Here is a 16,862-nt window from a genome sequence, read left to right on the forward strand (position 1 = left end):
AGTCTTTGCTGACCACATAAACGCCATGGGATAGGAAAAGGGTATTTTGGTGAGGGATTAGGGTGTTGGTACAGACATGACTATATCAATGCTATTCAGATGCAAAATAATTTTAAGGCTCAATAGTGAATCGCATACCTTCCAAAACCAAAAAAAAAAACAATAATCCTCAAAATGCCAAGCAAGTCATAGAAAGAAAAAACGCCCGGTTGTTTATTTTATCAATTATAACAAACGGAAACTTCCAACTTCACCGACTCACCAGTCACCCGGAAAAAATGTTCCTTCAGTTCTGGAAAATATATTATCCCCAATTAAGCCCTTAATCGAATTGTCCGCGTGGTCTTATAGTACCCCTGCTAGGTAAGAACCAGTCATTGCCATACATATTAAATGCTAGACATGACCCCATGGATAGCATTTGCATATGTAAAAGCTTTGCTGATGTGACTTTCCTATTAGGCAATTCTCTCATCTCATGTTTGTCTTCAAAACCTTGTCAAGCTTAGAAAATTCCCTGGGCTTGGATTATATCTTCCAGGAAGCTTTGATTTCAGGCATGTGGTCGATGGCCTTTGCAGTAATGATTAGAATAGCTGAATGTATAATCAATGGCAAACAATTCTGTAAGAATCAGATCTCCAAGTCATCTGATATAGTTATACTGATCATGACGCTGCATAGTATATCGAACATTTGTCGAAGTCATTTATGTGCCGGGAAAATATAATTCCAAGTTGGAGAGAATATTACAAACTGAGGGAGGGTAATAGGCCCAGTCAGACCCCTGAATGGGCAATGTGGGTTAGTTTATGGGAATGCCATTGAAGGTTTGTAATATTCTCCGAGGCTTTCGAAATCCAACAGGGCGCGTCCCCGGGTTGCGGATAGGGGGAAAAGGGAGATTTTTCACATTTGTACTGTAATCAGCCAATGTGGTATTATCTCCTATGGTGTTGTAGTGCGAATGAATGATCTCATTCTATGGGAATTCGAACCTTGTAATGTATTGTTTATCAACTTCAATTTTCTAAGCTTGATAAGGTTTTGAAGACAAACATGAGATAAGAGAATTGCCTAATAGGAAAGTCACATCAGCAAAGCTTTTACATATGCAAATGCTATCCATGGGGTCATGTCTAGCATTTAATATGTATGGCAATGACTGATTCTTACCTAGCAGGGGTACTACAAGACCACGCGGACAATTCGATTAAAGGCTTAATTGGGGATAATATATTTTCCAGAACTGAAGGGACATTTTTTCCGGGGTGACTGGCGAGTCGGAGAGGGTAGAAGTTTCCGTTTGTTATAATTGACAAAATAAACAATCGGGCGCTTTTTCTTTCTATGACTTGCTTGGTATTTTGTGGATTATTGTTTTTTTGGTTTTGGAAGGTATGCGATTCACTATTGAGCCTTAAAGTTATTTTGCATCTGAATAGCATTGATATCGTCAAGTCTGCACCAACACCCTAATCCCACACCAAAATACCCTTTTCCTATCCCATGGCGTTTATGTGGTCAGCAAAGACTATTCAGCCATTACCCCTCCTTATCATCGGCTTTGGACTGACTTGCGCTCTCATTGCCCCACCAAATGCTGCAAAATGAAAATGAAAATGAAAACCTTGTCAAGCTTAGAAAATTGAAGTTAATAAACTATACATTACAAGGTTCGAATTCCCATAGAATGAGATCATTCATTCGCACTACAACACCATAGGAGATAATATCACATTGGCTGTTTACAGTACAAATGCGAAAAATCTCCCTTTTCCCCCTATCCGCAACCCGGGGACGCGCCCTGTTGGATTTCGAAAGCCTCGGAGAATATTACAAACCTTCAATGGCATTCCCATACACTAACCCACATTGCCCATTCAGGGGTCTAACTGGGCCTATTACCCTCCCTCAGTTTGTAATATTCTCACCAACTTGGAATTATATTTTCCCGGCAAATAAATGACTTCGACAAATGTTCGATATACTATGCAGCATCATGATCAGTATAACTATATCAGATGACGATGACATGAAGATCTGATTTTTACAGAATTGTTTGCAAAGCACATCGACCACATGCCTGAAATCAAAGCTTCCTGGAAGATATAATCCAAGCCCAGGGGTGCCTTTGGATTGATTATAATTGGTGATGAATGGTTCTTTTTTTAACCTACAAATACCATCATCGATTTGAAAAGAGGAGCGACTAGAAACGAGCGTAGTTTTGAGGTGTCTTCTGTGACTAATACAGTAGTCACTACATGCCGCGATGTTGAAAAATAAGGTTTAAGCAGTTGTAAATTGTTGGGGTGAATATGGCCCACACAGGCTGGTTGACGTGTGGAATATGATGTGGGCTATGGTCAGGGATATTGAAATCTTCATCGCTACAACCATTACCAATATTGATTTGATCCCCAATTAACGCCCAGTTTTTCCACTAATCCGCGACCGGTAATGGCGGTGCTGACCACAAGCTAGCGGTTGCGATTTTGGCGTGGGATCTCTCTCTCGTTTGTCGGGTGAAGATCACTGCGTCCAGATTTTAGAACTATTGTGATACCGTCAAGGCACCATTCACCGTGGATCTAAGAGGATTCGGGGCAAATAACGGCTGTCATTTGATACCAGTCTTATAAACATTGTTGGTGCCGCTTTTAATTGCCTTCATTATAGGTTGAAATTAAAGCAATATCCACAAAAGTAGAAAATTTTTCACAAAATTTGGTGATATAGTACAATTAGTAAAGGGTAGTAGGGTCACCTAATTCCGTGATAGGTCACCATTCACCGTGGTAGTAGGGACCCATTCACCGTGTATGAGAAATTTTATTCTACTTTGTTTAAAAATGATCTAAACAACCCAGCCAAGGAAATTTTCTTCGTTTAAATTCATTTCAAGTAATAACTTGCAAGATTTTATTAGAAAAACGAATGTTCAAATTTTCGATTTTTTCTAGATATATGGGACAATATGGGGCACGGTGAATGGAGACCATTGATTTTTAGGGTACCCATTTACCGTGCCTTTTTGTTTCAATTAAAAAGTATGAGTAATCCGTACTTACGTGTTAAACTCACTTCGGTAATGCAAAATACATACCTGATATGTGAATTTAATTGCTTCTTGGTGGAATAAAAACGTTACTACATTTAGTTTATCGCTTAAATCACCTTAGCGCAGTTTTCGTTTTTTCACTATGAATACAGTGAACGAGCAAAAACCCGCTTCATGTAAACACACTTTAGTGTCAAAATGATACTTTTAAATGTTTCTAATGAGCGTTTTGACATGGTAACAATACATTAGTGTTGTATTGGTGAAATTGAAGGGAAATTGTCATATCATTCAATCATAATATGGAAATAAAGAAAAAATATTCGAAGGCACACGGTGAATGGAGCCCCCACGGTGAATGGCGCCTTGACGGTATACCCTTTTGCTGTGAGGTACGCAAGTTATCTCAGTAACACTGAGATACCTTGGTATCGACTGAACTCAAGACCATCTATTATTGATGAATAGAGATCCTGAGTTACAGTATGTGATTTCCCCATTCTGGCGAGACTAGCTTTATGAAGCCAACCACGTCCTTGGGAGATAAGATCCATATGTCAGCAGGCCCGAAAAAGGGCTTGCTGAGAACTTTGAAACTACGTTGAGTAAGTGCACTGCAATAGCAGAGGATGTGTTCTGATGTTTCCCTCTCCTCGTCACAGAAGCGACAATTTGAGGTTTGGATTGCTCCGATCTTTTGTAGATGGTATCTGCAGGGGCAGTGTCCAGTTATTAGACCGGTGTAGATGTTGAGATCCTTTTTGTTGATCGTTACGAGCCTTTTGGATTGGCTCGTATGGGGAAGTGCATTCCAGTTTGATGTGATTTGACTGACCATATATTTGTTCAGTTCCATTTTTACAGAGCAGTCTGCGATCCCGCAGAAGGGCTCAGGGCCAATGAACCTTTCATTAGATCCATTCCTGGCTAGCTCATAAGCAATCGCGTTTCCCTCTAGACCCGTATGTCCTGGGATCCAATATAGGTAGACTCGATTGCGTATGGATAAGTTTTTCAAAGCCAGAATGCATTCCCACACTAGCTTTGAGTTACAAGTGTAGTTATTAAGCGACTTAAGTGCCGCTTGGCAGTCAGATAAAATACATATTTTAGCAAACCTATACTTTCTCCTCAGGCATAATAACACGCATTCTAATATTGCATATATTTCCGCTTGAAATACTGTGGGCCACTGTCCTAAGTGGACAGAGATTCTTGTTCTAGGGCCATAGATTCCGGAGCCTGTCAGATTATTCATTTTCGAACCATCTGTGAAGAAATTTATAGAGCCTGCTGGAACGCTGGGTCCACCTCCTTCCCACTCCTGGCGGGAAGGAATGAACACATCGTAAGGTAAGTCATAATTGACTACCGTTTCCATCCAGTCACTACAAATTCCTATTGCGGATTTATGGCAAATTCATTTAATATGCTGAGGTGACCCGTAAGTTCTCCCGACAGCAGTGTTTTTGTTCTCTTTAACCTTTAACTTTAACTCTTTAACCTTTAACCTTCCAGCTTTATGAATTGATCTAACCGGGGCAGGTGAAGCATTGCGTCTAGGGCCAAAGTGGGTGTACTACGAACTGCACCAGTGATCGCTATGCAAGCGGTGCGTTGGATTTTGTTGAGCTTCGCCCTTGCAGCAGCCTCATTAGTTTTAGGCCACCAGACAAGGGAAGCGTAAGTAGTCCTGGGACGAACAATGGTTTTATATATCCACATGATCATACTTGGTTTTAGGCCCCATCTTTTACCCAGGGTTTTTGAACAAACAAAAAGTGTATTGAGACCTTTCTGCACAACTGATTGGAGATGAGAGTTCCAATTCAGTTTTGCGTCGAGTATGACACCTAGATATTTTACTTCGCTTGAATAAACTAGTTGTGTATGATTCAAGAAAAGGGGTTTCAGTTGGACCTTCCTCCGTTTGATGAAAGGGATAATGGAAGTTTTTGTAAGATTTATGCGTAGTTGTTCCTTATGACACCAGGAAGAAGTGTGATCTAGGGCAAATTGCATTATTTCCACGATAACACTTTCGAATTTGCCTCGTACAATAATGACAACGTCATCAGCATATCCAACCACTTCGAAGCCTCTTCTCTCTAAGTTGTCTAGAAGTTCATCCACCACCAGTGACCACAACAATGGAGAAAGCACTCCGCCTTGCGGACACCCCCTTGTTGCTTTAACAGTAATGTATGAACCGCTAATCTCAGAGGAGATTTTTCGATTAGCTAGCATAGCATGTACCCAGGTAACAATGCATGGGTCGAATTTTCTCCTCAACATTGCTGACCCTATAGACGAATAAGAAGCGTTATCGAATGCGCCCTCAATATCAAGAAATGCTACAAGAGCAATTTCTTTTGCATTAAGTGTTTTTTTCGATCTTTTGAGCTACCGTATGTAGTGCCGAGATCGTAGATTTTCCACTTTGATAAGCGAATTGGTTTTTTGACAAAGGCATTGCTTTCATAAATTTGTGATTTATGTACTCGCATAGTACCTTTTCCATAATTTTGAGCATTACAGAGGATAAACTTATCGGCCTAAATGCTTTGGGGTTGGTTTTATCTCTCTTTCCTGCCTTCGGAATGAAGACAGCCCGGATTGTTGGATATATGCCCCAAAATCAGACTCGCCCTAAAAATCTCAACCAAGGGTGGAACCAGTGTTTTCTCGTCTTTTTGGATCAAAGCTGGGAATATTCCATCCATGCCAGGAGACTTAAATGGCTCGAAAGATCTCACAGCCCTCTCAACCCTGGCCCGAATGAAAGCTTCCTTTGCAACTTTTATTGCGTCTTTTTAGATCCAGAAACCCATGATTGGATCTCTTGTGGATCTGAGACAGCAATTCCAGTGTCTTGGTCGCCGATGCTCGACTCAGGGATTGAATCAGGGAAGTGGATCTTTAACAATTCAGTGTATCGCTAGGCTCTACAGTGAGCGAACCATCCGTCTTTCGGAGGCTACCCACACCATTGGAGTGGTCTTTTGAAAGAGTTTTTTGGAGTCTGGCCACTACGGGTGTATTCTCTATGCTTTCACACATTAGAATCCACGATTTCCGTTTGGCTGACCTTATTTCTTTGTTGTAGTTCGCCAGGGCCTTTCTGTATAGGCTCCAATCGCCGGTTCGCTTGGCACGATTGAATTCCCTACGCGCAGTTTTCCCAAGCTTCTCAAGAGTTTTATTCCACCATGGAACGTCTCTGCTCGAACTAATTGATTTAGTTGGACAGCTCTCTTGCTAGGCATTAAGGATTTTGTTTTTAATGGATTTGGACGCATCTTCCAATTGTGTAATGGACTTGATGTGACTTTCTATGATGTACTCTTCAGATTGTAGGATAGCTGAGTAGGATTCCCAATCAGTTTTCTTAGGATCTTTAAACGTTTTTTTCTATCGTTAGACCCCCTTCCCATTCGAAGATGATGTGTTTGTGGTCTGACATCGATATTTCTTCAGAAACATGCCATTTTTTTTATTTTATCAGAGATAGACCGACTACATAGAGTCAAGTCCAAAACTTCCTGACGAATGAGGTTTTCAAACGTGGCATGGGATACAACGGTAGGCGCTACCGGACGGTTAGCGAAGGAAGGTTAACCGAACCACTTTGATTTTCCTCCAAGAAACGTCAATATCCGAACCGCCTCTATTACCACTCGTAGATAAGTGGGTTGAATCCCCGGATAATCATCGATCTCGATATTCCTGCCTTGATTCTGATGTAGGACCAGGTTCACACGAACTAATTTAGGCCTCTTAACCAATTTCGATGTAATTCGGTTTTGACTGACAGACATCTCAATGAGACGAGTCTCACGAGACGTATCATTGAGGCACTTACACTACTTTTTTTAAGAGCATGCTATGATTTCAAATCTCACAAATTTTCTTCAAACGCATTTCAAACCAGCGCATGGCACACTGTCTCATCCATGTATTTTTTTTATCCATTACATTTATTTCAAGGCTCACTCGCCGGTTCCAGCTTTACAGAGCCAATATTCGTTACATTTATTTTGTGTTATAAATAGGTAAAGTTACTCCTTTCCGATTTTTATTTTTCGGCAAAACATTCTTTTCTTCCGACGGACTGTCGACTGCAGCAGCATTGTGGCCCGTGTTGGCGGACCCCTGTTCCGAACAAACTTTTTTAGTCACATTGTCCTTTTGTTTGGTTGATCGCCGGCGTTTGTGAGTCACAACGTTGAAATCGCCAGATGATGTGCTCGAAGCATTGTCTTCGACGTCGGTCCAGTCATCATTGTTCTGCGTTGTGTGTTCTTCAGACGTTGGTTTATTTACAGCGGGTGATGGCTCTGCATTAGTGTTGTTGATTGGGGGGAAATCAGTTTCATTGAACAACCCGTCGGATGGCGGCAAAGTTGATTTATTGCTCATGGAGGAACTGGGGCTCGAGCACTTCTCCTTTGGGTGGGCCGGCTGGCCGCATTGATGGCACAATTTAGGCTGGGTAAGGTACGAGACCATTGTTCTCTCGTTTTCGATGGTGATGTATGACGGAATATCGCGAAGTAATCGCATTCTCAACACACGCACGCCGTTCGGAAGTCCGGAGAAGTAGTGTTTCCACGTATCGTTTCGTATGGAAATCACTTCCCCATACTTCAGCATATAGTCGCCAATAACGGAATTGTCCATCGATAGTGGAAGATCGTGTATTCGCACGGTCACAGCATCGCAGTCCACGTAGACGGGGATGCAAAACTCTTTACCCGCGCAAAGCATTGTTCGTTTGCAATTGTTGTCCAATTGATAACGCGATGCAATATCGAAGCTTTTCATTTCGATAAGCACACAGTTGCGGGCGTGATGCAACTGTATGCTTTCCACATGCGAATATTGGAGATTAATCTCCTTCTCCAAAAACTGCTGCACTGTTCTAATATCCGGACGAACCGGCAGAACAGTGAAATCAATCACAAGTGTGTTTTTTCGTACACTACACATGATTGTGATCGAGAGTAAAGCGATACAAGAAAACACGACCGACGTACGCGATGATTGGCAGTCAACCACTCATCCATGTATATTTGCATGAGCTTTTAGACACTCTACAGCTGCGGCAACACACGCGAGCTGGGAACAGCTTTCATCGTGATGGATAACATGCAGAGGCGCGCAATCGGTTGGTGGCCGATCGACGAAAGAATGTACAGGTTGATTATCAATGGCCGATTCTTCAACTTCAGCATAATAAACGTGTACAGCCCACACTCCGTAAGCACTGATGATGATAAGGACGCATTTTACGCGCAGCTCTAAAACAAGTACGATCGCTGCCCAAACCACGACGTCAAGATCATCATAGGAGATTTGAACACTCAGGTAGGCCAGGAGGAGGAATTTAGACCGACGATTGGTAAGTTCAGCGCCCACCAGCAGACAAACGAAAACGGCCTACGACTCATTGATTTCGCCGCTTCCAAAAATATGGCCATACGTAGCACCTTTTTCCAACACAGCCTCCCTTATCGTTACACCTGGAGATCACCACAGCAGACGGAATCTCAAATCGACCACGTTCTGATTGACGGACAGCACTTCTTCGACATTATCGACGTCAGGACCTATCGTGGCGCCAACATCGACTCCGACCACTATCTGGTGATGGTCAAACTACGCCCAAAACACTCCGTCATCAACAATGTACGATACCGGCGACCGCCACGGTACAACCTAGAGCGACTGAAGCAACCGGATGCCGCCTCAGCATACGCGCAGAATCTCGAGGCCGCGTTGCCAGACGAGGGCGAGCTCGATGAGGCCCCTCTAGAGGACTGCTGGAGTACAGTGAAAGCAGCCATCAACGACGCAGCCGAGAGCACCATCGGGTACGTGGAACGGAATCGACGGAACGAATGGTTCGGCGAAGAGTGCATAACGGTTTTGGAGGAGAAGAACGCAGCGAGGGCGGTAATGCTGCAGCAAGGGACTCGACAGAACGTGGAACGTAATAAACAGAAGCGGAAACAGCAGACCCGCCTCTTTCGGGAGAAAAAGCGCCACCTGGAAGAAGCGGAGTGTGAAGAAATGGAACTGCTGTGCCGTTCCCAAGAAACACGGAAGTTCTATCAGAAGCTCAACGCCTCCCGCAACGGCTTCGTGCCGCGAGCCGAAATATGCAGGGATAAAGACGGAGGCCTTTTGACGGACGGACGTGAGGTTATCGAAAGGTGGAAGTAGCACTTCGATCAGCACCTGAATGGCGTGGAGAACGAAGGTACGAGAGCCCACGGCAACGGAGGAAACGACGACGCCAGTGCAGCGGAGGACGGAAATGAACCAACTCCCACGCTGAGGGAAGTTAAGGATGCCATTCACCAGCTCAAAACCAACAAAGCAGCTGGTAAGGATGGTATCGCAGCTGAACTCATCAAGATGGGCCCAGAAAAGTTGGCCACCTCTCTGCATCGGCTGATAGTCAGGATCTGGAAAACCGAACAGCTACCGGAGGAGTGGAAGGAAGGGGTAATCTGTCCCATTCACAAGAAAGGCGACCATTTGGAATGTGAGAACTTAAGGGCGATTACTATTTTGAATGCTTCCTACAAAGTGCTATCCCAGATCATCTTCCATCGTCTGTCACCTAAAACAAATGAGTTCGTGGGAAGTTATCAAGCCGGCTTCATCGACGGCCGGTCGACAACGGACCAGATCTTTACCGTACGGCAAATCCTCCAGAAATGCCGTGAATACCAGGTCCCAACGCATCACCTGTACATCGATTTCAAAGCGGCATACGACAGTATCGACCGCGCAGAGCTACGGAGAATCATGGACGAAAACGGCTTTCCTGGGAAGCTGACTAGACTGATTAAAGCAACGATAGACAGTGTGCAAAACTGCGCAAGGGTTTCGGGTGAACTATCTAGTTCATTCGAATCTCGCCGGGACTGCGACAAGGTGATGGACTCTCATGCCTACTCTTCAACATCGCTCTGGAAGGTGTGATGCGACGAGCCGGGGAACGATTTTCACAAAATCCGGACAATTTGTGTGCTTTGCGGACGACATGGACATTAACGCTAGAACATTTGGAACGGTGGCAGAGCTGTACACCCGCCTGAAACGCGAAGCAGCAAAGGTCGGACTGGTGGTGAATGCCTCAAAAACAAAGTACATGCTGGTAGGCGGAACCGAAAACGACCGGATCCGTCTGGGTAGTAATGTTACGATAGACGAGGATACTTTCGAAGTGGTGGAGGAATTCGTCTACCTCGGATCCTTACTGACGGCTGACAACAACGTGAGCCGTGAAATTCGGAGACGCATCATCAGCGGAAGTCGGGCCTACTACGGGCTCCAGAAGAAACTGCGGTCGAAAAAGATTCACCCACGCACCAAATGCACCATGTACAAAACGCTAATAAGACCGGTAATCCTCTACGGGCACGAGACATGGACCATGCTCGAGGAGGACCTGCAAGCACTCGGAGTTTTCGAGCGACGCGTGCTAAGGACGATCTTCGGCGGTATGCAGGAGAACGGTGTGTGGCGAAGAATGAACCACGAGCTGCCAAAGCCGCAAGCAAGAATGCCGGACAACAACCCTGCAAAGCTGGTGTTTGCTTCTGATCCGGTAGGCACAAGAAGGCGTGGAGCGCAAAGCGCAAGATGGGCGAACCAGATGGAGCCTGACCTGGCAAGCATTGGGCGCGGCCGAGGATGGAGAATGGCAGCCACAAACCGAGTATTGTGGCGTACTATTGTTAATTGCCTTAAATGTGATGTTGAACATATAAATGTATGTATGTACGTTTACAGACATTCCATATTCCCTGACTTGGTTCAAAATTAATGTAACTAACAGGTTTACGTTGAATAATGAATTACAAAAAAATACAATCAATAGTCACCAATGGAACGCGCTACCCTATCATTTGGGAACCTCTGAAATCCAATAGGATTCGTATACGTTCGCGACTCCGGAGCGGAGCACCGGACAGAAACGGAGTTCTTACCTTTTTCGCTTCCGACCTTCGACCACGAACTCTTTGATGCGGGATAGCAGCGATGTCACAGACATGCCGGAAGTCCTTCAACGGGATTCAGGGGAAGAAACACAATCGAGCAGTGAGTCGGATCCACTCATATAGAAAACTTTAATCGTAAGAAAAATGCCAAAAAATCTCGCGACGAATCGATACGCGCCCGCAATTGATGTTGTAACCTGCGACACTCCGGTTCTGGAACTGCGATTGGTCGGTCAACCAAGTGTTGACGAGGACTACCCAAGAAAACGGGACACGCACTTTTTATTCTTCTTCCTGTGTTCGCGTTCTGCTGCTGCTGCTACTGACTGTCGGCCCAGACCAGCCACTACTGCAAGAGCGTTTCGGTACCCTTCGAGAGACGACGTAATTCGTGCAATTCCCCTGGCGCTGATTTTAGCGTTATTTCACTTCCCCACGCTCAAACACCGAAATGCCGACGGAATTATCCGGAATCTAACACTCTGTACCTCAAAAAATCCGTGCGAAAGAAACGCTCTTCAGAAAGATGACGACGGAGCCAGACGACGCGAAAAGGTTTTCGATTTTGCCAAAGCCGAGCCGAGAGGGGAATTTTTTTTTGCCTTTTTCGATGCGGCGAAGCTTCGTGCGCCGAGAAATGACAGGTAAAGGGATCAAACGGTGCGCGCTGGCAGCCCCGCAGTGATGTCATTTTTGAAACAGAATTGGGCGATTTCTCGCGTAACATTTGGAAACAGTTGATTATTATTATATGGTCCACTGCACGAATAGGACAGATCGGTGAAGTACTAGATTTGTAGTAATGAGCTGAATTTTAGTATGGTGAGAAGGTTAATTCTCCGTTTCTGCAATAAAATGGTGCAAAAAGCGTGGGCATTATGATTCCTTGCCTAATTTGATGCTGTTTGAGCAAAACTTTGGGCAACAGTGTTGTTGTTTTCTCCATTTCTTGCAACATAAACAACATAGTTATCCAAAGTTTTGCTCAAACAGCATTAAATTAGGCAAGGAACCATAATACCCACGCTTTTTGCACCATTTCATTGCAGAACCGGAGAATTGACCTTCTCACCATACTAAAATTCAACTCATTACTACAAATCTAGTACTACACCGAACGTGCCCCATTGGGTTGTTTAGTGAATAAAATATTGCTATTTTCTATAGCCTTTTCGAAAGAGCTCATTTTCTGAGTATAACGTGATTTTATTGGATTCCAATACCTTTGTTTTGATGGGTAAATTAACAAAACAGTTTTCATATTTGTGGATAGAATGAGTTCAATCGATAAAGTGACAGTTCGACCCGAACAAAAAAAATCCCCATACAAACTTTAAATGCATTTTAAAAATAGTTCCCGGACTCCGAAAATTATGAAATTTTGGATTACGACTAATTGTTGGGCGGAGAATCCGATTATGAAATAAAACGGATACCCCTAAAGAACCCAATTTTATACTGGTCTGCACAGCAAAAAATACATGACCCACCCGATGTAACTCATTCCGATGTACTAAATAATCAATGTATTCGCAGTTTATTTATTTATTTATTTATTTGATCTACATCAACAGGCTTACTAGAGCCCCAATGATGGTTTAAAAATAATAATAATAATAGTTATGATAACAATAATATTAGAAAACAAATTCAAAGGTCAAACACAAACAAGTTGGAACATAATAGCGCAGTCAAGGTATTGAAACTTAAACTAAGGTACATAACAATGAATTCGTCAGTTATTTCTGTTCACGATTCTTATGTACGATTACATCAAGGATTACATTGTTTTGATGTAAAATGTTTTGTTCTTTTGTGTACATCGTCCTATATGTAATATCTATGCAACCGACGGAGTGATCGGGTTGCAGCAGTTCAGATGTAATATTACACAACTCTAGATGGAGTTTAAATAAGGGCGAAAGTAACATGAGAGAGTTCTCTTTATCGACTTTCTCTTCTGCAAATTAAAGTGACAAGATGCAAATTCAATCGAACTTTTTTACACTTAGACGCTAGATTGCATCGCAACCTAGCGATTTATGACCAAAAAGTGCAACCATACTTGCATCTTGTCACTTTAATTTGAAGAAGAGAGAGTCGATGAAGAGAACTCTCTCATGTTACTTTCGTCCTTATTTAAACTCAATCTAGAACTGTTTTTTCTGTGTGCTTACTCCCACAGGAAATTTGACGTTTGAGAGGTGCCGACACCGCTCAAACGTCAAATCTTGTGTGAGGGTAAGCAGGCCAGTATAAATTCGCGCAGTAATCCATTGTGCTTCTTTGGCCACTCAATTCGAAGGTCGATTTGATCAAAGGATTCTAGGGGCAAGACACTGTGGAATCCGGAGCAACTCTGAGCAATCCTCAGTATCTCTTTTTGCTCAAATCCATTCAGAAACGTCGCTACGAAGCGGGAAATTGGGCGAGACTACTCGATTTTTCACTGGTATCAGGCAACACTTCGGGAAAACCAGAGTGATCCCTAGGGGCAAGACAAATACAGCGAGAGTAACTCTGTTATCGAAGTGTTGCGCAGAATGGGGCACGTTCGGTGTAGTACTAGATTTGTAGTAATGAGCTGAATTTTACTATGGTGAGAAGGTCAATTCTCCGTTTCTGTAATGAAATGGTGCAAAAAGCGTGGGTATTATGATTCCTTGCCTAAATTGATGCTGTTTGAGCAAAACTTTGGATAATTATGTTGTTTATGTTGCAAGAAATGGACAAAACAACAACACCGTTACCCAAAGTTTTGCTCAAACAGCATCAAATTAGGCAAGGAATCATAATACCCACGCTTTTTGCACCATTTCATTGCAGAAACGGAGAATTGACCTTCTCACCATACTAAAATTCAGCTCACTACTACAAATCTAGTACTTCACCGTTCTGTCCTATTCCTCTGGATAGCTCTGGATCACTCTGGTTTTCCTGAAGTGTTGACTTATACCAGTGAAAAATCGAGCAGTCTTGCCCGATTTCCCGCTTCGTAGAGACGTTTCTGAATGCATTCGAACAAAAAGTGTTACTCAGGATTGCTCAGAGTTGCTCCGCATTGCACAGTGTTTTGTCCCTAGAGTGATCCAGACAAGGATCCAGAGCAATCCAGAGGAATTCTGAGCAACACTTCGATAACAGTGTTACTCTAGCTGTATCTGTCTAACCCCTAGGATTCGACACTCTATTTCAAACGCCCTTTTTGACGATCCTCGTTAATTAAGTCTCCTACCACAAACGAAGATATAAATTCGTCTGTGCTCAAACTACCTCATTGTTTGTAAGCTTCTGTTGTCATCGTTGCAGAGAAGAAAGAGAGCGATGATGAAATGTGAGCGAGTTAGCAAAAAACACGTGCCACCTTGCTCGCTACCTTGCGTGTCACTCAGTCACCACAGACAAACAGACGTCTCACTCTACTCACTTCTCATCGTAACCCTTTTTAACGGTTAGTTCAAATATTTTGTAGTTCGCAAATCGCTCGGTCACGGCGCTCGCATCGTTTTTCCTCCTGTTTGACGTTTGCTCACTTCCGCCACCTACTGAGTGGTTTGCGTAACACAACCTGGTTAGCATTGGGCGATTATGTTTTCGCGACGATGATTTTTATCCTAATTTATTCCAAGTGATACGTCTGTTTGTCTGTGCTGTCACCATTGAATAATTTCTGACAGTGACACTATGAAATCCGGAGCAATCCTGAGTAACTCTTTTTGTTCGAATCCATTCAGAAACGTCTCTACGAGACGATAAATCAGACAAGACCGCTCGATTTTTCACTGGTATCAGACAACACTTCGGGAAACCCAGAGTGATCCTGTGCTATCCAGAGGAATAGTGGTTTCTGCTTTTAGTAGTGTTGCGTGTACGTACACGCTGCATTACACGAACACCACTTGAATTACTGGTTGAAAATAGTAAACAAAGATCAGCTGTTCCCAGCAAAATCAAATGGGCATATTTTCAACCAGTAGATTTGCATTAGTGTTCGTGACGCCGCGCAGCGAAACCACTATTCTGAGCAACACTTCGATACAGGCCAACTTGGTCAAATTATTGAAGGGGGGGGGCAAAGCCTGGTTTTTCTGATTTTTTGTATTGTACGGGCACAGACAAACAGACGTAACACTTCGAACATTTTTCGATTCAAATCACAGTCACGAAAACATATTCGCCCAATGCTAAAAGGCCTATGTTTGGCCGACCACCAACTAGGTGGCGGTAGTGAGCAAACGTCAAACTTGAACAAAAACGATGCGGGCGCCACGGTTGGGCAGTTGGCCAACTATCAAATTTCGAAAAAGACCGCGTTAAATCGGTGTACGATGTGAATTATCAGAGTGTTACGTCTGTTTGTCTGTGGTACGGGTATTCCCTAATCGAACACGACGGTTCGGAACGATCGTGCTTCGAACAGTCCCAAAATTCGTCCGTTTTTACCTTCACCTTATACTTATAAGTAGGACTGAGTAGAAATTTTTCTCGGTGCATCTAGAATGTTGCTCGAATAGAGATAAGTGACATTTCATCACACGAACACTAGCTTGAATTTTTCCATACACAAAAATGCACGCCAATTCAAAGGCTATTCAGATTGCATATGAAAATATTACCCAACTGATTTGGGTAAAACGGCTAAATAATGATAAAACTAACAACCGGGGTAAGAGTGCACATATTTTCCCCCAAGTTTCACTACTACATCTACAAAAGAGACACGCATACATTTGAACGTGATTACCACTATACAGGGTTCGTGGGACAACTACTCGACAAAAAGGGATATTTTTTGTAATCATTGCGTATTTCAATGGACCCCTCGGTATGACTCACCGAATGCGAAATGCGATCTGTCATTTTCATTGTAGAAAACATAAACAACATCGCAATTTTACGAATTTTACTAGCAAGCTAGTTTTCGATTACAACAAAACTGTAATTTTAACCAGTGACCCGTGCAAACGCAGTAAAATGTTTTCGTTTTTCAAAAGCAAAAAACCTAGTCCCGATCACACGCCGTCGGAGGCCATCCCGGGACCTATTCCCCCGGCCCCGAAGGAGGACGACTTCATTTTCGTCGAACGGAAGGGATCGACTCCTTCGCCCTCGGGCTCCGGAGGAATGGCGAACGATTCACCTTCCCAGAGCCTTTACCCGAGCATACCGGCGGGAATTCCTGGCGGGGCTGCAGCAGCAGTGACACCAGTGCGACAGCACAGTGAGGAAAAGGCTGGCCACCACGTACTGCATGGAGTACCGTTCAAACTTTCACCGGAACTGGCCAAGGACAGCAGCCACTGGGAGGTGACGCAGTTTCACGCGAACGAAACGCTGTCCTTCATCACGAAATCAGCCGCCGTCCGGGTGGAATACGATTTCGGCTTGGAACGGGGCGTGCTGTACGATGGGTAGATGAACGATCCATGATATTAGGGTTTGTTTTTTTCTGATTTTTGGAGGCTCAAATTTATCGCGAAAAGATTGTGGGCTTTCGATCAAGCAAATGTGTTGCATCAGCTTTATTGTGCCCTTGCACTGTGGTAAGAAAATCCTTTAGATAATGGATAGAATGGATAAACTATTAAATATATTTAAACATGAAAAGTCGTCGACGAAGGTTACACGGAGGAAGTGAAGATAGGAAATTAATCAATTATAGACAATGTTCGATCAACTTTACAGCTTTAGAAAGCCATATTATATGTATACCGATGTAATGGTTAAGTTATAACGAATAAAGCGTTAATCGCACTTGCAGATGGATTGCTCATTAATCCGAA

General features: G+C 43.4%; 2 protein-coding genes across 2 annotated transcripts in view; one reads left to right on the plus strand and one right to left on the minus strand.

The window, feature by feature from the left end:
* The window catches only part of LOC109427421 (sentrin-specific protease 1), a 49,515-nt gene extending 37,839 nt beyond the window's left edge, over window positions 1-11,676 (minus strand). The window contains exon 1 of the mRNA XM_029855877.2: window positions 11,068-11,676. Coding sequence (XP_029711737.1) covers window positions 11,068-11,132 — 65 coding nt within the window. The 5' untranslated portion in view covers window positions 11,133-11,676. The remainder of the gene's footprint in view (window positions 1-11,067) is intronic.
* Window positions 11,677-15,946: 4,270 nt separating this feature from the next.
* On the plus strand, window positions 15,947-16,833 carry LOC115256388 (uncharacterized). Its single transcript, XM_029854798.2, has one exon. The coding sequence runs from the start codon at window positions 16,054-16,056 to the stop codon at window positions 16,492-16,494; it is 441 nt and encodes a 146-aa protein (XP_029710658.1). The 5' UTR covers window positions 15,947-16,053; the 3' UTR covers window positions 16,495-16,833.
* The last annotated feature ends 29 nt before the right edge of the window (window positions 16,834-16,862 follow it).

Source organism: Aedes albopictus, chromosome 1 (assembly GCF_035046485.1).
Source record: "Aedes albopictus strain Foshan chromosome 1, AalbF5, whole genome shotgun sequence".
Taxonomy (NCBI): Eukaryota; Metazoa; Arthropoda; class Insecta; order Diptera; family Culicidae; genus Aedes; species Aedes albopictus.

Coding starts and splice junctions, on each gene's coding strand:
- LOC115256388 (XM_029854798.2), top strand. CDS start 16,054: ATGTTTTCGTTTTTCAAAAGCAAAAAACCTAGTCCCGATCACACGCCG.